Source organism: Mchenga conophoros, linkage group LG7, assembly GCF_057382185.1.
Source record: "Mchenga conophoros isolate Kocher_MC1m ecotype Shallow Benthic linkage group LG7, M_conophoros_male_GT1.1, whole genome shotgun sequence".
NCBI lineage: Eukaryota > Metazoa > Chordata > Actinopteri > Cichliformes > Cichlidae > Mchenga > Mchenga conophoros.
This window is the reverse complement of record NC_140532.1, coordinates 27,372,740-27,395,856: the sequence shown is the minus strand read 5'-3', so window position 1 is coordinate 27,395,856 and position 23,117 is coordinate 27,372,740. Positions and strand designations below refer to the sequence as shown.

The window sequence follows — 23,117 nt, the reverse complement described above, 5'->3', positions numbered from 1 at the left end:
TCGTTAAATTCTCGTTTACTTAGTGCTTTTAAGTTAGTAGTCTAATATTGACTTGATTGGGACTATAGGCTGCCCAAGTGCTTTGGATGACGAGAGTCGGAGGACTGGGCTCCGACGGTCAATCTCGGCTACGAACGAAAACCCAGATCGGAATCAGTTCTCAAACGAGAGAAAAGAATGAAGCTTAAGGCAGAACAGCATCGATGTGCAGAGGCGATTTTGGATATGCAACAGACGGCTGAGAGCCCGGATTTGAGCCTACTTAATTAGGCTACTAACCCTGCCATACAATTGCAATGAGCTGCAATCACTTCTCCATCCTCCTTTGCAATTACCCAAGTCTTCAGAGGTGTCTCGTTAGACCGCTGAGAATGGTTTACCTTGAAACAAACAACTGTCACTCTAACGAAGTCCTAAGGATGTGGCATGTTTGTTGACGTTAAAGCCGCTACCGCTAACTGTTAGCGTGTTTAAGATAAAGCAATATAAGAACAAACACTCACCCTTGCAAACACCAAACTGTATCCATCACGGAGACGTTTTGTTCCAAGGTTGTGGACCCACCCGCTGACAAAAAAATTGTACGCCTCCAGACTCTTGAAAGCTTTCATTTGCTGCCTAGTGTAGTAAGAAGTCTGGAGGACCAAGTAGTTGGTGATATCCACAGCCTCGATAGTAGGCAAATCCTTTACTTCTGTGGTGTATTCGGACATTTTCAAAGAATACGGATCACGTCCGATATATTTTTTAACTATCTGTTTATATCTCTCCCGAGAAACGGGGTCTAAAGTTGCACAATAGCTGCTCTCCTGACTCTTCACAGTGTCCTCCATGTTTACTTCCGCCCTCCACTCAAAAATCGCGCTGCCTCCGCACGTCATCAGAACCACATGACCGCAACCCAACTATTCCATGAAAGGAGCGTGCTGACGTCTTATTTCGGCGCCCGTTGGAAATGTTTTTAATAGCCTTAGCCGTCTATATCCGACGATCAACTTATTCTGTCTTACTTTAAATCAAACGCTGAAGTCGTACCCAGACTTGGAATGTAAAATTTGTAATCTGTATGAAAGTCAAATGACTTCCGCGATTATATGTGCGATAAACATCCTCACCAGACCTCTTAAAGGTAAGTGGACTGTTTTACAGCGTTAATCTAAATAAACGCATGTATTCCGGAAGCACATCGGTTAAGTACATTGAATAATATAAAGCAAATATTTTAGCTGTCTTAACTTTTGCCTTTGGTCTCACAGTCGGTAGAGAACGTCTTTGGTTTAAGATAAGATAACCTTTATTAGTCCCACACGTGGGAAATTTGTTTTGTCACAGCAGGAAGTGGACAGTGCAAAAGTTATGACGCAAAAATTAGAATACAATAAGAATAAATACAGTACACAGCTGTACAGAATAGAATAAAATAATATACTATATACAGTAGAATAAAATAGAATAAAAATAGAATACGAATGCTATATACAACTGAGTAAAAATACAACGATGCCAGAAAAGATTATTGCACTTAGTGTTATTGCACATGTGTGGATGTGTGTGTTTGTTTCTGGCTACAGCTGGTGATTTGTCAAAAAACAAACAAAAAAACAAAACAAAAACGAAAAAACCCCCAAGTTGATTTATAATTTTTAATTTATTCTCCAATACCTGCTTATATGATTATGATTATGATTCTGGAAGCTAAACGCTTCAAAACATCGTACCCCTAAAAGTAAAAAAGGATGACAGATGTACTTGAGGACACTTTTAATGTGTATATTATGATGTTTAGAGAAAACAAGCCCAATTATTATATATTGTTGTAGGATCTACCTTACAATATAAAGCGACTTGAGATGACTGATGTTGTGATTTGGTACTGTATTAATAAAACGGAATTGAATTGAATTTAATATTTTTCTCTCATTAAAAAAGGTTTATAGTGTTGTATAGAAGTTTTGTGTAGTGTGATGTTCTGTGTGTCTGCAGAGGTATCTGCACATGAGGCTCAACTGTCACATCAGGAGGTCCTTCTGGCAGCTCTGCGGGCCAACTGGGCCCATCTCCTGGAGCAACTTCAAAGGGAGAGCAACTTTGAGGTTGTGAAGAGGCTAAGGGAGGAGGTTAAGGCAACAGCAGATTGGTTCTGTGTGGATACAGATGATGCCACATGGGCTTTTGTCCAGGAATGCCTCCTGCTGCTACTCACGTTATCACGTCACCTTTCTGATGAACTGGAGCGTTTCCAACAGGATCAATCTTGCTTGGCACCAAAAAGTCGTACCCCTGAGATGGCCCCACCTTTAGCTCCTGACATCCTCAGCATCACCCAGCAGAAGACAATCGGAGCTGCTCTGCAGTTTGTGGTTTGTCTGGGGCTCTGCCCATACTTGGCCCCTGGAGTGGGTGTCCCACTAGGACGGAGGTCAGCTTTTGGAGCCATGGTGGAAAAACTAGTCCATGTGGGCCCGGTGTCTGGAATGGCACGCCGCCTTCTTACCACCACTAAGGTCCTGTTGGAGCTGGCAGAGTTATCGTCTCTTGCCACACTCGTGTTCACCCGATATCTGGGAGACATTATTGCAGCAATATGCCAGCTGGGATACATGCCACACCACAAGGATGAAAAGGTAATTATTGTTCTCACTGTCAGGATTATTTTTGCACAAATTGAAATGTCAGGGAATAATGACGTAACTGACTTAATAGTGGGGTAGGCAGGGTGGGAGATGGGTTTTTGTTTTTAATTTTTGAGACCCAGCAGTCTCTTTGGAAGATACTGTTTTAATTTTCTTTCGTTCTTCTTGAATGTTTTTTTTTTTTAATGCAGCTGCTCAGTGCTGAGGAATGTCAAACATGTAAGGAGACCCTCAAGACCCTCCTTGGAAAAGTGTACCAGCCGATTGTCATCAAAGAGCTCCTTATTCTCCAAGGAGGAGCCAAACAGGTGATAATGACGGCATGGTTTTTATTTGACAAATATAAATTTGTGCTGCTGGATGGTGATTTGTTTGCTTGAAATCACCCCAAAGTTTAGACAAACTTCATCAAGGCTTATTGTTCTGATTTCCTCATTGGATCAATTCATTTGGGCTGCTGTGTAGGTCATGTTTTTTAATCTTATTCAATCTTTGTAAGCCTGTTTGTTTTTCACATAATAATAAAGATTTTACTTCAGAGGTCTCACTTTAGATGTCTCCTTCCTTTCAGTCTGGTCCAGTTCAGAGCTCCAGTGGTTGCAGCTGCAGGGCTCCAGCTTGGCTGAGGCGTCTGTGTGGTCAGCTGCTGTCTGAGCGACTGATGCAGCCCAGTGGTGTGCAGGCTGTTATCAGAGCAATTCTGGAGGGTGGCACAGGTGAGAAGTGTAATTGCAGCCAGCATGTACAGTATTTTGAAAAGAATTAGCACATCATGAAGAAGTGGAAATGTTGTGGTTGGTGTATCACCAGCTTGTGATCACTAATTCATCTATGAAATCTGAATCATATAAAATGCTGCCAGAAGATAATGTGAGCTCTAGAAACAAGTACAAAGTCCACAGACCAGTGGGTGATGCCAATTGTGCCAATATATGTCTGTGGTTCCAACCAAATAGACGCACTGTTTCTGTCCTGTTTCAGGGGGTGAGTCAGACTGGAGGAAATGCGATGCTGTGGCAAAGATCCTCATTGCCTGCCCTCAGCAGTCTGCCTCAGCTGACGCCTACTTCAGACACATCTGCCCTCAGGTCATCCCCTGTGTTTGTGGAGAGTACATCACAATGACAGTCACCTGTGTTACACAACCTTAATCAGTATTTGACTGATCCTTACCTTTATCCTAACCATAAGCTAAAACTAACGCTGTCCTTATGGACTCCTTCTTGCTTTAACCAGTTTTCTTTATTCATTTTTCTGTCTAGTTTATATACTCTTTACATTTCTTGTTTAAATAAATCAGCTTGCTTGCTGTTTGTGTTGTTTTCCAGATCCTTGAACTCCTGCACTTCAAAGACAAGCTGACATCCCGTCAATTCCAGCTTGTGGCCACCAGGGCGGTGATCTTTATGGTGCAAGAAAGATCTAGCTTTGCCGAAAAGTACCTTCTCAGCCCTCTGCTTGCTGCACTGCACCATTGCACCACTATCCCCAGTCAGTAACACAACCATCTTCATCTCTACGTCATAATATGACAAGATAAAAAAAAATATATATATATATATATATATATATTTGGGGGGGGGGTTAATACCCAACATACTTCTCTGAAAGGTTCTGCAAATTCTCTCCTGGAGCCTTAAAAGGTTGATTCTGTTCATCTGGACGTAGTGTTTTTAGTGGGAGAAACGTTTAGTCGCTCATCCAAGTTACTGAATGTTTCTCCCATTGAAAACGCTACGTCCAGATGAACAGAATCAGCCTTTTGGGATTTACTTCCCTGGATGATTGAGCATGCATCAAGACTTCCCTTCTGGAATTTTATATATGTAATAAACTGTAATTTGGCATCTTAAAAAAAAAAAAAAAGTGCTGTCTTGGTACACAGTAAACAATAGTTGTATTTTATCATGAAAGTTTTGATTTGCTTAAAGAACACACTGGTGGATTAACCATTATAGAAACATCCAACATTTGTTAATACCAAAAATTCCAACACTATTAACTTAGGCCACCTGTGGCATAAAGCTCACATTGGGTTGGTAGTCTTATACATTTGTTAAGTAATGCACATGACTACGATATATGCTAACAACTAAAGCCAGTATCAAAAGGTGAGTTTGACTGAGGATGAGAATTTACTTTGTGTAATTCATGTAGGAAGATGTCCAGGCTGTGTTGTCAGCACTTTGCATCAGCTGTGGTTTAAAAGTGCTTTATAAATAAAGGTGGATGGATGGATGGATGGATGGATGAGCAGTATATGGATGATAAATCAGTTTATGTGCATTTTTCCAGGTGAGTGTGATTCCCAAACTGCTGTGGAAGAGTCAGAACTGACACAGTGTGTGGAAGATGTATACAAGGTGAGGACGCAAGGTCTTTACAGACATGTAAAAGCAGGAATGTAAGAGGAGTGAATTTCTTTCATCTAACAGAGCTCTTTGGGAAGGATGTGTCCGGCATTGAGGATGTTGGTGGAGTAGAATAGGGCCATCAAGATGATCTCTGAATGTGCCATCCAGCATCTTCCTAATAACTAGGTCCAGTGTATTCCATTTTTTTTAGCCAGCCTACTCATGCTGCATTATTGTATTGCCTCTTCCTATTCTTCTGCTTTAATCCAGCTGAACTGTGGTCTTTGAGTAACCTGCGTTTGAGTTTCATTGAATTGTTGTTGCAGTTGAGTCAGACATGTCTTCTCAGTGGCGTTGAAGTAGCATAGAAAAAAGTGCTTGTGCGAGTGGGTGAATGAGGCAAGTTGTAAAGCGCTGTGAGTGCTCAGAGTAGAAAAGTGTGATTATAAGAACCAGCGTATTTACCATTTACGAAGACCACAGATTAACTTTTGTAACAGTATCTAGTGAAAACTGCAGAACTTGAATAAATTGATTTGAATGAAATGTCATTAAAAAAGAACCATCAGCTGATTTCATGCCTGTACCTGCAGCTTGTGGCTTTGATAAACAGAATTCTTTCACAGGGTGAATCCTGGTCGTGCTGTTTACTTGATGCTTGTCTTGTGTCTCCCGTTGCTGCCAGGTCTGCATGGTTGAAAACACTCCCTCAGCTTCTCTTCTCAGAGCTCTAGAAGAAGTTCTTCCTGTTATCTTCACACTCTTCTGTTTTACCAAGAAGAATGTTTCTCACCTCCGGTAAACATTTTCTGTTTTTAGCTGCGATTTAACTTCGTTTCATTCTTCAGCTTCTTTTTTCATCAGTTTGTGTATTTAAATGCATTCATGCCTTAGAGCAGCGGTCCCCAATCTTTTTTGCGGTGCCGAAAAAAAAAAAGTTTTATGCATAACACATGTGAAAAGACCCAGGAAAACCGAGTTAACCATAAACCCGATAATAAAATAACGCTAAAAAAACGATAAAACCCTGAAAAGCATGCATTTCACACCTGAGCCTCAACGCTCGCGGCCCGGTACCAAACGACTCCGTGGCCCGGGGGTTGGGGACCGCTGCCTTCGAGTGTGTAATGGATGTGGCTACAATAATATTACCCTTTGCCGTGTGGATCACTGCTAATTGGTTGGATACTTTGACCAACACTTTTTTTTCTAAACCTGAGTTGACCATTTTGGAAGAAAGGGTTGAAGAATTCAGTTTTGGTCTTAGTGTAATCACAATTAAAATGCTGCTCAACAAACAGTTTTAGTCACTAATTTTGTTGGAAAAGTTAAACTGATACTGGATGTAGAACACAGTAATTACCTGTGTGCGCTCTGTGCTCCACAGCGCCCCCTGTCAGGAGATCTTGCTGTGGTACTTGACCCACGCTGAGATGTCTGCAGCCTTGTCAATGCTGAGGCAGCTTTCAGGCCTCCAGAGAGGGAATAACCAGGTGGCAGCAAACTTCCACTTCACTGCTGGCAGTGAAGGAGGGGCCAGGCTCAGCTGCAGAGAGAGCTGCAGGTAATGATGTTAAACATACAGATGACAGATCCTAAGTATTAAAAACCTTAATTTAAAGTAAAAAACAAAAGCACAGCAATGTAAAAATGTTACATTACAAGTAAAATGTTCAAGTTTTACAAGTTAAGTGTTTATTAATACATCTTTAATGACATGCAAAAATCTGAATTTGTTTTTGGTTTTCGTCTGATCCACAAGGTGTCGACAGTATACAAACAACAAGAAGCAGTCGAACAGCACAAAGCTGACAGGCAGTGTTTAGTTTTAAGGGAATATTGTTTTATTTTGCTTTCAAACATTGTGCACAAATAGGTAATGAACATTTGGTATTAATTGGTAAATAACTGTACATGAACCACTTGAGCTTGTTATATAATTTTATACTATAGTATATTTCTAACTAACTAGGCAGCTTATTCTTTCAATGCAAACACAGGCAGTATTTGGCCTTGCAGAAGAGGTCAGAGGTCCAAAGTAATATAATATTTAGAATCTCATTATATTGTTCCCTATATGCTTACATAAGTTGTCAATATGAAGAATTAAGCATTAAGAAACATAGTTTGCCTCTGTATTTGAAAATCGCATATCATCTCATAAGGGAGATGATTTAAAAATGGGGCAAGTTAGAATAATGAGGGATGTATGTGTGTGATCACTTATGACTGGTTGTATTTAACCAAACATTAATGGGGCGTCCAAAAAAACATAATGCTTAAGCAGAGTAGTATATTAAATATGTTCTTTCTGATGCTGTTTCCCAGTGATGAAGATGATGAGATGTATGAGAGACTGTCAGGGGACCAGTGGAGAGTGGAGTGTCTGATGCACCTGCTGGCTGAGCTCAAAGACTGTGATCTGCCAGGAGACTTTTTCCTTGACCTGCTACAGGTAAACAGGGATGCACGAGGATAGACTGCTGACCTATGATGGTCAAAAGTGAGGGTTACTTCCAGCATTCAATCATTACCTCTCAGTCTTAAATGACTGATGAAATATTATCATCACCCTGCCAGGTGGAAACCCAAGTTTGTGAATGCAATAACTTGATAACAAGGCAACATAGGATTTTGAAATTCATACCGTAGGTGCATCTGCTAAAAATCTTTGAGCTTGAAATTAAGTGACCTCGACTTCAAGGTGACCTCTGACCTTGACCTCAAAGCCCCCACTCCTAGGACCCCACCAAGATGGACCAGTCAACGATCCAAGTCAACTCTTACATGTCCTCCAATTTCCTGATTCCTGATTTCCTGAAAGAATAATGAATCTAATTAGTTGAACAACCAAATATTGCAGTGAAAATCAGAACAAAATGTTTTAATTTGCTTTATTTATATTATTTTTTTGGCCATTTTCATTTAAATATGGATCAGTTTTAAAAGAACTGAACCTCATAAATAGTGCTTATGTGAGCTTTCATCAGCCTCAGTAGAAATTGATCATTTTATGTAGTTATGATTGGGAATTGGAGTGTTTTATGTCTAGATTATATTACAGTGTTTGCTCTGTGACAGAAAGCAACCTCAGATAACTTTGCTCCTTCTGTAGGAGCTCACCAGCTGGGCTGTTGCAGATGAAGAAACAAAGGATGAAGAAGAGGTTGACATGTCGGCCATGACGCTGCTGGAAGTGGAGCAGCAGCTACTGGGTCGAGCTGAGAAACAAGCCCAAAGACTGGCTTTGCTTCATGTACTGGCTACGATGGTTGAGTCCCTGCAGCACGCTCATCTCCTGAGAAAAACAACACAGGTGAGTGGAGACATACAGAAACGCATGAAATTAGTCTTAAAAGGTATACAGATCTGATGTGATCCAGAGGTGTAAAGTATGACAATGATTGTGTATATATTTTGAGCAGAAATGAGTGTACCAGTCCATACACTAAAAGAGGGCAAGTTAAACACATGTAGCAGTATTTTACAATTGCTTATGTGAAAATGTTAACGTTGATAATTTACACACACATTTTTAAGGTCAATGTCAAAAATCAGATTATTTCTGCTCTCAAAACTCTTCTTGTGCATGCAGATGTCTTTAAAAAATAAATACATTTCTGACATTCTTTTTGCTCATTTACGGATTCTTAAATATGTGTGCACGATACACACAGGTCACATGTGTAGATGGGGTTTGAGGCTCCTCAATGTTTCAGTAATATAATGTTTGTTCAAGTACTAGTAGGAAACGGGGAATTCAACTTCCTGTGAATTCCTGTTTTTCTAAATAAGCAGAACGACTGATCACCCCTCTACTAGAAAACATACATTTACCACTACCAATATTTTACTCCATCTCTGTCACCTGTATAATCTGTCACTATTAACTTTTTTTTTATTGCTCAGTATTAGTGTATCAATCCAAGCATGCGTGTGTGAGTACTCAAAATGTAAACACTAATCACCGTACACATTTTAAAATCTTAGTTTATCCTTGTGAATCTTTTTTTACACGTGTAAACCTTTGTTTTTACTAATTTCGCTCTATACAAGATTTGTGAGTGGAGATAATGAGATCTTATGCAGCACTCCATCACTTTGCTTCTTGCTCAGACAGACCTTACTCACCTTGGGGTCGTTTTCCTGCTGAAAAATTAATGATTTTCCCAGTAAGATCAAAGCTGTGCTGCAGCATGTTGTGGTAGCCATGCTGGTTAAATGTCACCTTGAATTCTCAAATAAAGCTTCTGGTCTGGACCTTCTGGACCAAACACAACATTTATACAGCAAGCCATTACCAGATTGGATTTGAATTGATTCGATATATGTAATTTAGTTTCTCCTAGACAGAAGGAACAGAATGGATGTCTTCAGTGTCATTTTTCCTAAAGCAGATGACTTCAGTTTTGCACTGTCACTGTCAGTTGACGGCACAAGTGGAGGGCTGTTACTGGTTTTGGAGCAGTTGGGACTTTAATGCATCGTTCTTCGTGCAATCGAACCGAAAGCAATATTAATATGTGCAGTCCTCAAAGTTGTAGACACAAAACCTGAAATCAGATGAAAGGACACATTTATTACCCATCAGTTTCTGGAGTTCACATTTTTGGACCTCACCACACTTACCATGTTAGTTTTTGGAGGCCGTGCTTGGATGAGAAGATAGAGGGCTAAATTACTGGTCAATGCTGAGAAGCTTGGTTATCAAGATGCATCCACACACTGCACAGGTGCAACACACAGACACTCATTTCTGCTCATTTGTACTAAAAAATACTATAATTTTATTTCCCAACAGTGAAGCATAAACTTCTTAGAAGTTTCAAAGAAAAAGAAAAAATGTAAAAATAATCCGTCTAAATTTTTCAGCTTTGGGTATAAATTCTAGTACTTTATTAGTATGCTATTTATGATAGTATTTGTTACAATCATATACACCTATGCTTGCTAATATCTTAGCACTTCACCCTTTTCAAATGAATTTTGTCACTTCAGTTTTTCAAATTGCTTTTGTTGTTTTTAGTCTTTCTACATTTGCCTCCCTGATGTTTCATCACTGAGCAACTGACCCCTGTCTGGGTTTGTTATAGGTTGTGGACTTTATGATGTCTCTGCTCCAGAGGGCCTGTGCGGGCCTGGATCTGACCGCTGGGCTGAATGCTGGCAGTGCAGCAGAGAGCCAGACACTGAGAATGGGGATGGGTCTGGTGTCTGCGCTGTTGTCTGAGCCTCAGGTATGCACAAGTGACTGATAACTCCATTCTGCTGCATGTGGCTCTTTCACGTTCAGTTCATAATGTTCTGTAGTTTCATTTTTTGTAGCTTTGATTATACATTATATTTGTACAATAACAGAGTATCTGCAGGTCTTGAGCATTAATTTTGCTCAAGACAGCAGCTTCAGTTAAATTTCAAAGGTCATTTTCTATGTGTTTTTATAGACGGCTACAGTTGGTAGTTGTTTGTTATTTTGGGGGGTTTTAAGAAAGGTTTTTAATTACCTCCAACCATAAAAGGTGATGTAGGAGCTTCAAATTGTTAATCTGGGCATATCTACTAAATATCTCAGATGAGTCCAAATCTCAGTGACCTCAACCTCTCAGAGGTCACTTTTTCCTGAAAATCTAATGAATGCAATAACTTGAGAAAAAGGAGATAAAGAATTTTGAATTGATACCATAGGTGTGTCTTCTAAGAGGCTGAGAGGTAGCACCGGTGGTCGCCAGTAATTTTAAGTCATTCTAAACCTGTGATGTTCATATGTTGACTTTGTTTTACAAAATGCATCCCTCTATTTCTTGCTGCTTATCTGCTATCATGCCTCACATAACACTAGATAGCTTTTTAAAAAAAACATTTAGAATTTTTATTTAAGGAACGTTTTGAGACTCTGAGGATGTACATATGCCTGTTATATGGAGATCTAATCAGGTAGTATAATTCCAGCTTTAGCTATTATGTACTTCTGTGTACATGTGCAAACAATTTGAAATCTGTTTTTTGAAGAACATTAAAGCAACATTAAAAACAAAGTTTTAGAACTTTAACACACTTTATAACAGTAAATGCATAACAGAAACTCTCAAGAAACCCTTACATTTGACTTTACAGTTCAGTGTGGAGGACTACTTGTCGATGTCAAAGCTGCTGCCACCTCTGGAGATACTCTCTCAGCAGCATCCTGACGTGATTATTCAGGAGCTAGCGTCCAACCTGAGAGCGGTCATTGCCACTCACGGGGCGTACCGCCCTGACAGCAGCAGTGAGGCTATCTCTGTCACTGACGCACCGCCCCCCAGAAACCATAAAACAGCTGTAAAAAATGTAGTGAAAGGTGAAGCAAACGACTCACATAAACCTGCCCAAAGCCATGAAAGACTTACAGCATCTTCTGGAGGGTCAGGAATAAGTCCAGGATGTGAAGGACAGATCTCTGGCTCCAGTGACTCTTGCCCTCCTTCCAAGCCCATCTCTGACTGGCTGATAGAGGCATGTGACCCAGACGTGCCAACAAGAGCGTACGCCCTGAGGGTACTGACACAAATGGTGCAACATAGAAAGCCAGAGGCCATCCAGGCGCAGGAGAAAATCCTGACGGTAAGTTACCTGGTAGCTGCTCTGTTTGTTTGTTTTTTTGTTTTAAATATGTTTTGGCTTTTTTGGTGTTTTCATTTTTTTTGTTCTGTTCTCTTTTTTTTTTTTTTTTTTTAACTTAGGCTTTTCTTTTCTTTTTGTTTGTCAAGTTGAGTAGATGTTATGTTCTTCACATTTGCAAGTCCTGTATAAATTAAAATTATAAATTAAATTTTTAGGTAGAGAAATTTGATTCAAGTACTTTATTTCAAAATAAATTAAATGATTATCCACACATATAATATACAGGAGTTGGTGTGGCCTGTGTAGAGCGGGTGAGATACTGAAGCGTTAGTTGCTCCCAGTGTGTTCATCTTAGTGTGACAGTATGTCAGTGTTAAATAGAAAAAACATTTAGACATTAAATAGAAAATCATTATATAAGAACCAGTATCATTACCATTTGCAGCACTGTACAAAGGTCTTCAGCTACCCCTCATTTCTGTATATATTTTGCTAGGAGGATCTTAAGGCCATCTTAAAGCTATCTGTTACATTGTTAAAGCAATGATCATACTGCAGATTATATTATGCTGGTAAAATACTTTTGTTCATCCCCACAAACTGCGTCCAGCAATTTATTAAAAGTTGTTTAAACTGGTCACGAGCTGTGGGTAGTGACCGAAAGTACGAGATTGTGGATACAATCGGCAGAAATGAGCTTCTTCTGAAGGGTGGCTGGTCTCTCTTTTAGAGAGAGGGTGAGAAGTTCAGCCATCCGGGAGGGGCTCAGAGTAGAGCCGCTGCTCCTCCACATTGAAAGAAGCCAGTTGAGGTGGTTCTGGCATCTGACAAGGATGCCTCCTGGGTGAGGTGTTCTGGGCATGTCCCACCAGGAGGAGGCCCTGGGGCAGACCCAGGACACACTGGAGAGATTATATCACTCCATAACACCTGTTATGCCCCCCATGGTGTACTAGTTAACACTTTCACTTGGCAAGTGAAAGGTCACTGCTTTGATGTCAGGAAGGGCATCCAGCTTGAAGCTTTGCCAAATCATGCAGGGGAGCAGCTAACATAGCTTTTTACTCCAAAAAACCAGTTGTCACTGATTCTCAGCCCAGTTCTTGAGTAATTTAGCGTACCATAGCTTTTCCTCCCAGTTTCCCTCTCTATGGTTAATAATGGCTTCTTGACATCTACTCTTCCATTGAGCCCATTTCTGTTTAGGCTTTTGTGAACAGCTCTCAAGTCTGTGTCAAGTTTTAGATGGATTTTTTTTCTTTTCCATGTTCATCTGGTGTATTTTTTTTTTTTTGGCACACATACAATAAAATCTGTCACAGTGTGTTATTGTTTCAAAAAAAAAAAATGTGAGCACTGGCAATATCTCTGTCTCTTGAGACTTCTATAATAAATGAGGGAGCTGAAGCTCTTTGAGACAGCTCAAAAGAGCTTTGAGCTCTTGGGGCTTGTTAAGATGGTAAGAGAAGATACCAACTAATGTATTATTCTATTTGATCAGAAGCCCATCCCCTTCAACCATCCTTCAGCAAAACCCCCCTTTATTGATTTTTCTGCCTTGTCACACAGTTGAGTTTTCTAGAGGTCACTTTTCATGTGTACTGTCCTTTCTCCTTATTTTAACTGAAACTACAGTTTAAAAAAAAAAAAAGTTGTTTGTTTGATGTATGGAGTGGTGTGTATTCTTCTTGGCTCTGCTGTTTGTATGTGTTTTGATGTTGTGTGTGTTTTTTACACAGTAGACCATGTGGTTATAAATCATGCTGATGGTCTATTTTTCTCCAGCTCTTCTTAGAAAGCCTGGAGCATGTAGACTCATTTGTCTACCTGTCAGCCATTCAAGGTAATCTAGTGATTCATCCCAATGTTGATGAAGTATTCAGATGCTGCTGATGATTGATGGACTCGTTATAAACCGTCTTTAGGTCTGGCTGCATTGGCTGATTCCTACCCTGACAAAATACTGGAACGGCTCCTAAAAGACTTCCAACATGGACCCTCCCTCCTTTCCTCCAACAAAGAGCGCTCCGTGGAAACCCGCCTTAAAGTGGGAGAGGTCCTGATGAGGACAAGCAGGGCCATGGGTGAGCATCATCAGATTCAACTTAACAGTTATGCTGTGATGTTACTTTGTTGTTGTTGCTTCTGTTTCATGTCTGTCAGTGCTGTGTGCTCTTGTGTGTTGAATCAGGATCTGAACGCACTGTTGTGACAACATTGCTTTTTTCTCTGATGAGCTCTATAGACTCTCTATAAACTCATCTTATTTCTGTATATATAAAAAAGAAAATAGGTCAAAAGACAAGAATAGCAAGACAGAGCACAAGTGGAAAAACACAATGTGTCTCTAATAGAGATGGACCGATCGGATATTACGTATCGGTATCGGTCTGATACTGACCTAAATTACTGGATCGGATATCGGAGAGAAATAAAAAATGTAATCCGATCCATTAAATATCACAAAAGCACCTCAGAAGACTTGCGACATGGCGTAACTCGGCTCATAACCGTAGCACGTCGGAGCAGTGTGCATCACGTGATAGAGCGGCTGTGGCTTGCCAGATCTCTCGGCGGTCTGGTGGAGCATTTGTAGCCTCGCTACCAGCCCGGCATTTCATCTCCGAGGAAGTGATCCCAAAGAGAAGTAAAGCAAGTGTGTCAGTTCATCTCTGAATGTTTGTAAAGCATTCCTGCGTTAAGCTTAACAACCGATATATGGAGCGACTGCCTCTTCTCTCCCCCTCCCTCTCCTGTTGCTACTTCAATCATGAAACCGATCAATGATCAGCTGATCGGCTTTTCTGTTGTGAGTCCGTGTCTCTTGTTTGTTTTTTGGCCCAGTTTGCGCCAGAAAGAGGAAACCAGCGGCTGAACAACAGCAGCACGTTTAAACTTGATAATCTGTTGTTAGAATTTATTTAATATTACTTTCTACTCGAGGATCTTTTTCTACGTAGCTGACGCCGGTCACTGTGCAGGGGCGGATCTAGCAAAGTTTAGCCAGGGGGGCCGATAGGGCATAAACAGGGAAAAGGGGGCACAAAGACATACTTTTCTTTCTTATTCTCATTTAAAATGTCTAGCTTTTAATAAATTATCTGAATCTTACACCCAGTTTTAATCTGATGTAAAATGTATAGAAATCCATTATTGTATAGAGGAACTATTAAGTCTAATATAACCCAGTAAGCTATAGTACTTTTGGGAAGGTACGATCTGTGCAGTCTGCAATTCTGTTGAAGAAAGATGTTGAATCAATTTAATTATTGTAGAAAAATAATTGATTTCTGTGCTTTTTTTTTTTTTTTTTTTTTTACATGTGCATTAAATTAAGGTTGATTACGTCGATTAAGCATCACGGGGGGGTGGTTCCCTTTTTTTTTTTTTTTTTTTTTTTTTTTTTTTTTGTGCTGGGAGTTTGCAACCCTATTAGTTAGGTTGTTTAATATTTCTGCTAAGTACTCTTTAAAATACCAGAATAGGGAGGATGGTGCAGGTTTAAGTTTATTAGCTTGATCAGTGTTGCTGAACTATGAAACATTTTGGGTGCAGTGTATTTTTTGAATACAGGTATAACAGAATAGCTTTAGTGTTTTGTTTTTTAAAACTTCACTATGAACTTATACACAATGCAGCAAGATATTAGAAAAACAGCTTTATTGATTAAAAATACACTATATTGGATTCATATCGGTATCAGCAGATATCCAAATTTATGATATCGGTATCGGACATAAAAAAGTAGTATTGTGCCATCTCTAGTCTCTAACTGCTGCACCTATAAGAAAACGCATACAAGAACGCAGCAGCTGACCACAATCGTGTGTGTGTGTGTGTGTGTGTGTGTGTGTGTGTGTGTGTGTGTGTTTGTCACCAATTATACTTGGTAATGATGGAAGAAGAAGCCACACTAACTGTGTCTAGGAGCCAGAGGCAGACAGAGAAAGACCCAGGAGACCTGAGCCATCTGCAGCCTCCAGACTATGAAAAATCTTATTTAAAATTAGAATGAAATGGTTTATATGGTGTATATATCTTAAGGCATAAAATGTACCTGTACTCGACCTCTTTGACATTAATAATAGGCAAGTTTTTGTGTTGCTGAAGACCGATGGTAATTAATATTAACAATAATTCACTTGTCATGTACGTCTTTATTGGCTTGTAAAAGTAGCTTTTATTTTATTTTAGTTCACATTTTTAATGCAATTTAATGAATACAATATTTTATATTATTTCACTTTTAATCTTAATAATCTTGTGAAATCCTTGAAACATGGTCTAGTACACCCATGCCCCCCTTTAGACTCGCCCCTGTTATGCAGAATAGGACAGCTGCCATCAGCCTTCAATAAGCTGTATAATTTAAACATGCTCTCAGATTAAGTTAACAGTTCATCAGCATATTTTAAAACATCTGGAGGCTTACTGCAGATTTTTCACTGTGTAAAACAAACGGTGTGGATGGAGCTCGTGCTAGGTTTTTCCCAGTAAAGGTTTGAAAGGTGGTTACGGGAGCAGCGCTGCTGCCTGAGCTCAGTGTGTCGGTAACGGCTCTGCCTCTTTGCTCTTCACAGTGTGTAAACAGACTCTGGCTCCACGTTAAACTACACCAGCATCATTATCACTGCTGCTGTTGTGTTATCAGGTTTCTAATAATTGCTTGTGAATATTTTTGTATCACAGGTCTGTTTTTAGTTGCAAATGTGGGTGACACTCTTGCATTTACATTGTTTAACACAACGATCAGGTGTGTTGACCCAGGGTGATATCTAAAACCTGCAGGACACCGGCCCTTGAGACCTGGAGTTGCCCACCCCTGCCTTAAATGAAACATCGAAGAAAATAATTTCTGACAAGAATTTTTTATAATAGAATTTCTCGATGAATCGTTGCAGCCCTAGATGTAATATTCGATTTAGTCATAATCAACATACTCAAAAAGCTGTACAAAACAGGAAATGACATTTTCACACCAAAAAGTGCTGACCAAAGAGCTAGCCACCTGACACGTTGGTAAAACATGGCACATGTCTGCATGGTGTGCTGTGTGTCCTTAAAAAACTGAGGAAACTTGACAAGTGAAGGGTAAAAGAAGTGTCACGTCTAAAAGCCATCCACAGCAGATAAACAATATCTGAATATCATGACCTTAAGAAACGGGTAAAAAAGTGACTACTTTGTTGTAGTCATCACAGCCACACAAAAACCACAGTGCACGCTTGTTTTCTTTGCAGATCCCCATCAGAAGGAACCCTGTGTATAAAAATCTTTCCTGACAGAACCCCCCCCACCCCACTCTGTTTTACTGTGCCAGATTGCCATCGTACCACTTCTCTGGGACAATTAGATGGTTTATATCCTTGCTGAGAGATTGGATCGAGATTCAGTTTGTTGCACAGGCACCCAGAGAGCTCCTCTGTTTGGCTAAAATGCTCCCACAAGACTGGCCAAGATTTGGCTTTTGCCAGGCCATCGTTTTTAAGTAAGAAAGTTCTCTTAATTGACTCGCCTGGTTGAGCAAATGTTTAATAAATGAATGTTTGGTTTGCTAACTGTGACTGGCTTAATGGCCTTGCACAGTCCTGTGAACTCTCATAGTAACCAGTGATAGGACATGTACTGAAAGGGAAGAGCTCTGAACCAGCTGCTGTTCTCAAAACATGATGTTTATCAGGATGTACAGGACGAGGACGTGCAGATGTATTTGTTGGAGTGCATCAGTTTTACCAGCTTTACCAATGTTGAATATTAATGTGTGTAGTTGAGACACACACTGATACAAGTATGGACTCTAAAACAGCATTTCTCTTTCATGGAGTCTGTTAAAGCAAGTTGTGACCGGCTAGTGAAAGATGGAAATAAAGTGAGAGCAGCTGAGCTGAAAAAAGGCTATTGTAGAACAAGCTAACATCATTAAGGTGCAAGGTGTCTGTTTCTGGATAAGACAAATCTAACTGGCTCTGAACTCTACATCATAACTTGTGACGTAACCAGAAACCCCTTTGACCCTGTTCAGTTACTTTACTTGGGCTCCCACTTTGTGATTGAGTGGTTCTGAAATGCTTTCACTTTGCTGTAATACTGATTACAGTAAATCGTGGAATATCTAGAAGGAAAAAAATGTACAAATTGACTGTTGCAGTGGTGGCATCCTATTACAGTACCATGCCTGAATTCACTGAGTCCTTTACAATTAGCCCACTCTTTAACAAATGTTTTTAAAGGCAGACCGCATGACTAAGTGCTTAATTTTTATACATCTGGAAATACCTGGAATCAAATATTAAGAGGTCATCCCAGTACTTTTGTCCATATATTGTATTTTCCACAGAAGATGACTACAATCACCTAGAGAACCACAGACATGACATCCTCTGATAAATGGTCAGTTTTATGGAGCCTTAGATCTAACCTGTCTGCTTGATGTTTCTCCTTTAGGAGAACTAGCTCCCCACCTTGGCCGTCCTCTGGTGGGCATCTTCCTGCGAGAATCCAGAGACCCTGACCAAAGCATCCGGGCTAGCAGTCTGTCCAACCTGGGGGAAATCTGTCAGAGACTGGACTATTCCCTGGGGTCACTAGCTCAAGAGGTAGGGTTAACCAATAGACAATAGAAAATAAACACATTAACATTTCTAAGAACCCATTAAGCAAAAAACAGGTTATTGTTAGAGTATAAATTAAATGGCATGAAATTCTAGAGGCTTCATCTGACTCCTGTTGCTCAGGAGGTAGAGCGGGTTGTCTACTGATCAGAAGTTTGGTGGATCGATCCCAGGCTGCTCCAGTGTGCGTGCCAGATATTCTTGGGCTAAACCCCATGTTGCTCTCTGCTGCATCCATCGAGTATGAACGTCTGTGAATGTTAGATAGAAAAGCATGATTCTTGTATGAATGGGTGCTTTGAGTGCTCCTGGAGAGTAGAAAAGAGAGAGAACTCTCAGTCCAGTCACCAAATCAAACAAACAGCTGTACAGCTTCAACTGACAAAAATAAAACCAACAAGATTTTACAAATAAACATTTTACAGCATTATATAACTCATGCCTCATACAGGACAACCGATGGAACAATGTAAACACAGGACAATAATTTACAATAGAAACAGTGAAAAGATAATTAGTAAAATAATTGAGTTGAACAAGTGGGTTTTCAAGAACTTTGGTTTAACTTCACTCTGTAAACTGGCTGACATGTTGGTTCCATGCTGCAGCCAGCTGGCATGAATGAGCCACCTCTGTATATGTCTGCAGCACACAAACAGATCTCACTCTAAATATACTGAATGTTTGTCCTGAGATGCACAGCTCAGCTCTATAGTGACTAACTCTTTGTAATTTTTCAATGTTGTTAAGTTAACAGACTTCATGTCTGTAATATTACATAGATACTGAAATGAAAACTGCAAAACTCACAAAAATACTGAAAATACACCAGTTCTTTCAACCAGGCTGCAAGGCTGCAATAACCAACCAGATGTATTTGTGATTATTTTGGTTTGGTAGGTAATATTTTGAGAGTAGTTTGAGAGTAAACCACGTGAAAACAAAAATGTCAAAAACCATTGCTATTCTCTATAAAACAAAGAATGTCCTGAACAAAAAATCATTATACACACTTTATTGTACTCTGTTGCTTCCATATATGACTTACTGTCTGGAGATATGGGGTAATGCATATAAAACGAACACTCTTCATATTTTCAAGTTACAAAAAAGAGCTATAAGAATTATAAACCAATCAAACTATATAGAACCAACTAACATTTTGTTTATTAATCTGAATACCCTGAAATTTTATGATTTAGTTGAATATAAAATGGCACAGATAATGTATAAAGCACAAAATAACTTGCTTTGCCCCAGTACTCAGAAGCTGTTCAAAGTCAGAAAGAGTCAATATGACTTAAGGGGAACAGATTTCTTTAAAAAAAACAAGATAAGGACAAATATAAAGCAGAGATGTGTTTCTGTTAGAGGAGTTAACCTGTGGAATAGTTATGACAGTGATTTAAAAAGGTGTAGTTCATTTTCCTTGTTTAAAAACATGTTTAAAAATAGAGTATTAGAAAAATATATAAATCAAGAATTAAAAGAGCAAAAAGGAGAAAAAAAATAACCTCTTGATTCTTTTGCTTTGATGTAGTTACTTATCTAAGGTGGAAAGTTTTTTTTTTCTTTGTTTGTTTGTTGGTTTGTTTGTTTGTTTATTTGTTTGTTTGGTTTTTGCTTTGTTTTATTATTTTCTTCAAGCCCTGTGTACAGGAGCTGCATACAAAAAGATATTTTGTGAAAAGGGTTGGCGTAATAAGCAAATGCTTCAGCCAATACCTTTTGATTAGCCTTGTCTCATGCTTTCTTTCTTTATGGTAGATTTTTGTTCTGTTTTCACTGTTTGTTTGTTTTTTCACTGTTTTCACTGAGATTTGAATTTGAATGCTAATCAATAAAATCAAAAATCAAATCAAAAGTTACAGCAGCTCTGTGCAAGATAAAGATGGTAGGTATTTAAAATAAATCAAACTGCACTAAGTCCAATTGGGAAAATAATTTTCTGTGTTTCTGAAATGTGAGACTCCATGCTTCCACAGTTATCTACAGTTGTGTTATCTGTGCTTGTTAGTTTAAAGCATTATTAACTGTTATTATCTGTCGTGGATACACTTTGTACAAATATAATTCCCCATAAATTGGGACACTTGTGTAAAATAGGAACAGATACATTGGACAAGGAATGCAATATTTTACATTTGACTCTTTCATGAAAAATAACTCAATTCATATTTGATGACAACAGCATGACTAAAAAAAAGTTGGGACAGGTGCAGCAAAACGCTGGAAAAGTGCTAAAAAGAACATCTTGCATGCTGTTTTTGTGCAGATTAGCTCCTGTCTGACGTCACTGATAAAGACGGAGAAGGAGGCAGAGGTGAGGAGAGCTGCTGTCCACGTTATTGCGTCGCTGCTCCGTGGTCTTGGGGACAAAAGCACACAGGTACACTCTCACAGCTCACTGGGTATTTTTAAAAATGTCTTCGGAAGCACTGGATTCAGTTTTCTAAACCTAATGCCAGAAGACCTTAAGATGAGATGTTACTTCATATTTGGTAGGTGTATTACTGGGGACCCGCGTAAGGTGCTATTGTGAATAAATGTTTTATTGAATGTTCTATTATTGTGACATTAACACAGTTCCATAAGGGGTGTTTCTGACAGTGCTGGGCTGTTTTTACAGACAACAGGCACAAGACACGTTTTTTTGTTTTCTTTTGTTTTTTCCACGTTTGACTGCGTGCAATTTGCAGTAAATTGTGTGCCTTAAACTTTTTAATTAACATTTACGTGACTCATTTAAATATTTTTCTCCTAAAAGTGAAACACTTGCAAATGTGCAAATACGCTTCAGTTTGAGGTCAGGCTGTTAGCTTTTTCTAATATTTACATTTAAGTGTGACAAACATGCCAAAAAATAGGAGATCAGGAAGGGGGCAAACACTTTTCCATGTTTTGTAGTCCATTTTCTCCACATCCTGCATATTGTCATTTCAACATCCGGACATCATGTTGTTAATGAGAGACTAATGTAAGGTCGTTTTTATTCTCGGCACGCTCTTTTCGTTTCCTAAGTCCTTTTCAAATTTCCTACCCACTTTTGCTTGACCTCGATGCCGTTTTCATCAATGACGTTTTTATCGAGGTCAAGGAAAAGAGGTGGGGAAGAGGAGGAGGTACATTTGGAGTGCACCAGGCAGAGGAGAGATAAAAATAAAATCCAGTGAAGTCGCACAGAGAGGACTGAGGGACCATGACGTAAAACTTATTTCTTTAGCCACTTTCGCTCTGTCTTTTTAGCTGTAAGTGGTTCTTCATTGTTGTCTACCTGAACTGAAATGGAAAAATCCGTCTGTTAGCCTTAATGTTAGGTTTTGTAGGTGTATGCATGGTGAATGAGAACTATGTGGAGAATAGACTGAGTCAGCTACACAGGTGATTCACTAGACCAGCAAGCTGGTTAGCAACTAAGTCCAGGGAAAACCGTGAAAGCAGGGAAACAGTCAGAGAACTAACTAGAAATATCTCAGGATGAAACAACAAAAGCACACCAAAGAGTCCTGGGGTCTGTTTCTTACACAGAACCCCCCACCCCCACCTAGCAACCCATAAGACCCAATCAGCACAGTACATCCTTACAGTTCCTCTGTCTATGGCCAAACTGATCAAAGCCATGAAATAGAGCTAATAATAATAGGCTGGTGGTTTTAAAGCTGTAGTAGCTGCTGCTAATTGTATGTAAAAAGCTGGCTCAGGTGTTATATAGCTTTTAATCACCTGTCATGACCCCAGTGAAGTGGCTAGCTGTTTGACTTAGTCCAGGTTGTATAATTACTGGAACAGCTGGAGAATGGTGACACCAGCTGCACAGCACTAATGACACACAGTGACATTATTGGAAGACAAGACTGGGAAGAAACCAGAAGGACTGTTTAACCCCCCTCACCTCCCCCAACGACAGAATCCATTTGAAATCTGGAACATTATTTTTTTTAATCATAGTTTTCAAGGTAAATTAGAAATACTAAATGCTGTGTTCCTACTTTATTTAATCAGACCCTAAACCAAATTATAACAATAACTATATCTATCTAAAATTCCAGATTTTATGTAAACTGGTTCCCACTTTATGTAAAAATGGGTTGTGCTGATTAAACTACTTTAAGCAACTTTCCAAGGCAGCAGTTGCCTTACAGTATAAGGGTCTGGATTCAGGGCAATTATCAATTGGTAATATAACTGGAAACAATATATTTTGGTCAATGTTGAGACCAACAAATAAAGTTTTCCTTGGCTTTGAATTTGACGATACTTTAAATAATGTCTAATAGAAAAAAGCAAAAAAGGCAACTAAAATAAACCTGCTAAAGCTCGGTAAATATGAATGAACAATAGTTGAAGTACAAATAAAAAATGAATGTAGTTCAGTTAAGCAGACTTTTTATTAAGTAACCAATTACTATTATGCTTTTTTTTTTTTTTTTTTTTTTTTTTTTAAGTGTATGGGAGGATAAGGAGTGTTTTGAGTCATATTGTATGAAATGTACTTGGTAGCAAACTCAGCACCCCCACATTTGTGTCACTTTAGTGTCACCTTTTCCAAAGTTTCATTAGTGTCTGTCTCCTCCAGGTTCTCAGTGATGTTTTGTTGGACCTGTACCGAGCTCTCAAATGGGTGGTTAACTCTGACCTGGATGAGGTATCCGTGCTTCATGCCCACCTGGCTCTGGAGGAGCTTGACGACATAATGAGGAGGTTCATCTTCCCTGAGCAGAAGCTGGAGAAGAAGATTGTCGTCCTACCATAGAACTAATTTCCGTGGGCTCTTTGCACTACAATTTATGCCTCCGTGTAATGTGGATTAAGTCTTCAGAAATGTGGTTGACCACAAAGAGCAGAAAATCCTACATCCATGCATACCAAGGACTGTGACCTAGTGTACCACCCTATTCCACAATAAATTTTTAAGCATA

The 23,117-nt window shown here is 39.3% G+C and overlaps 1 protein-coding gene and 1 long non-coding RNA gene across 3 annotated transcripts in view; one reads left to right on the top strand and one right to left on the bottom strand.

Moving 5' to 3' along the window:
• The window catches only part of LOC146570276 (uncharacterized), a 9,417-nt gene extending 8,579 nt beyond the window's left edge, over positions 1-838 (bottom strand). Inside the window, exon 1 of the long non-coding RNA XR_014893450.1 lies at positions 504-838. This is a non-coding gene — a long non-coding RNA (uncharacterized LOC146570276). The remainder of the gene's footprint in view (positions 1-503) is intronic.
• tango6 (transport and golgi organization 6 homolog (Drosophila)) overlaps positions 1-23,117 on the top strand; it is a 23,467-nt gene extending 350 nt beyond the window's left edge. Inside the window, exons 1-18 of one of the 2 annotated variants that reach the window (XM_085283203.1) lie at positions 907-1,129; positions 1,984-2,624; positions 2,825-2,941; positions 3,205-3,349; positions 3,615-3,721; positions 3,962-4,124; positions 4,929-4,996; positions 5,673-5,785; positions 6,375-6,551; positions 7,316-7,442; positions 8,103-8,303; positions 10,081-10,224; positions 11,102-11,587; positions 13,373-13,430; positions 13,513-13,671; positions 18,032-18,183; positions 20,474-20,587; positions 22,775-23,117. In XM_085283203.1, the coding sequence (XP_085139329.1) occupies positions 1,078-1,129; positions 1,984-2,624; positions 2,825-2,941; positions 3,205-3,349; positions 3,615-3,721; positions 3,962-4,124; positions 4,929-4,996; positions 5,673-5,785; positions 6,375-6,551; positions 7,316-7,442; positions 8,103-8,303; positions 10,081-10,224; positions 11,102-11,587; positions 13,373-13,430; positions 13,513-13,671; positions 18,032-18,183; positions 20,474-20,587; positions 22,775-22,951 (3,201 nt within the window). In that variant the 5' untranslated portion in view covers positions 907-1,077 and the 3' untranslated portion in view covers positions 22,952-23,117. Of the gene's footprint in view, positions 1-906; positions 1,130-1,983; positions 2,625-2,824; positions 2,942-3,204; positions 3,350-3,614; positions 3,722-3,961; positions 4,125-4,928; positions 4,997-5,672; positions 5,786-6,374; positions 6,552-7,315; positions 7,443-8,102; positions 8,304-10,080; positions 10,225-11,101; positions 11,588-13,372; positions 13,431-13,512; positions 13,672-18,031; positions 18,184-20,473; positions 20,588-22,774 lie in introns of those variants that run through there. The other variant, XM_085283202.1, reaches the window with a different exon arrangement.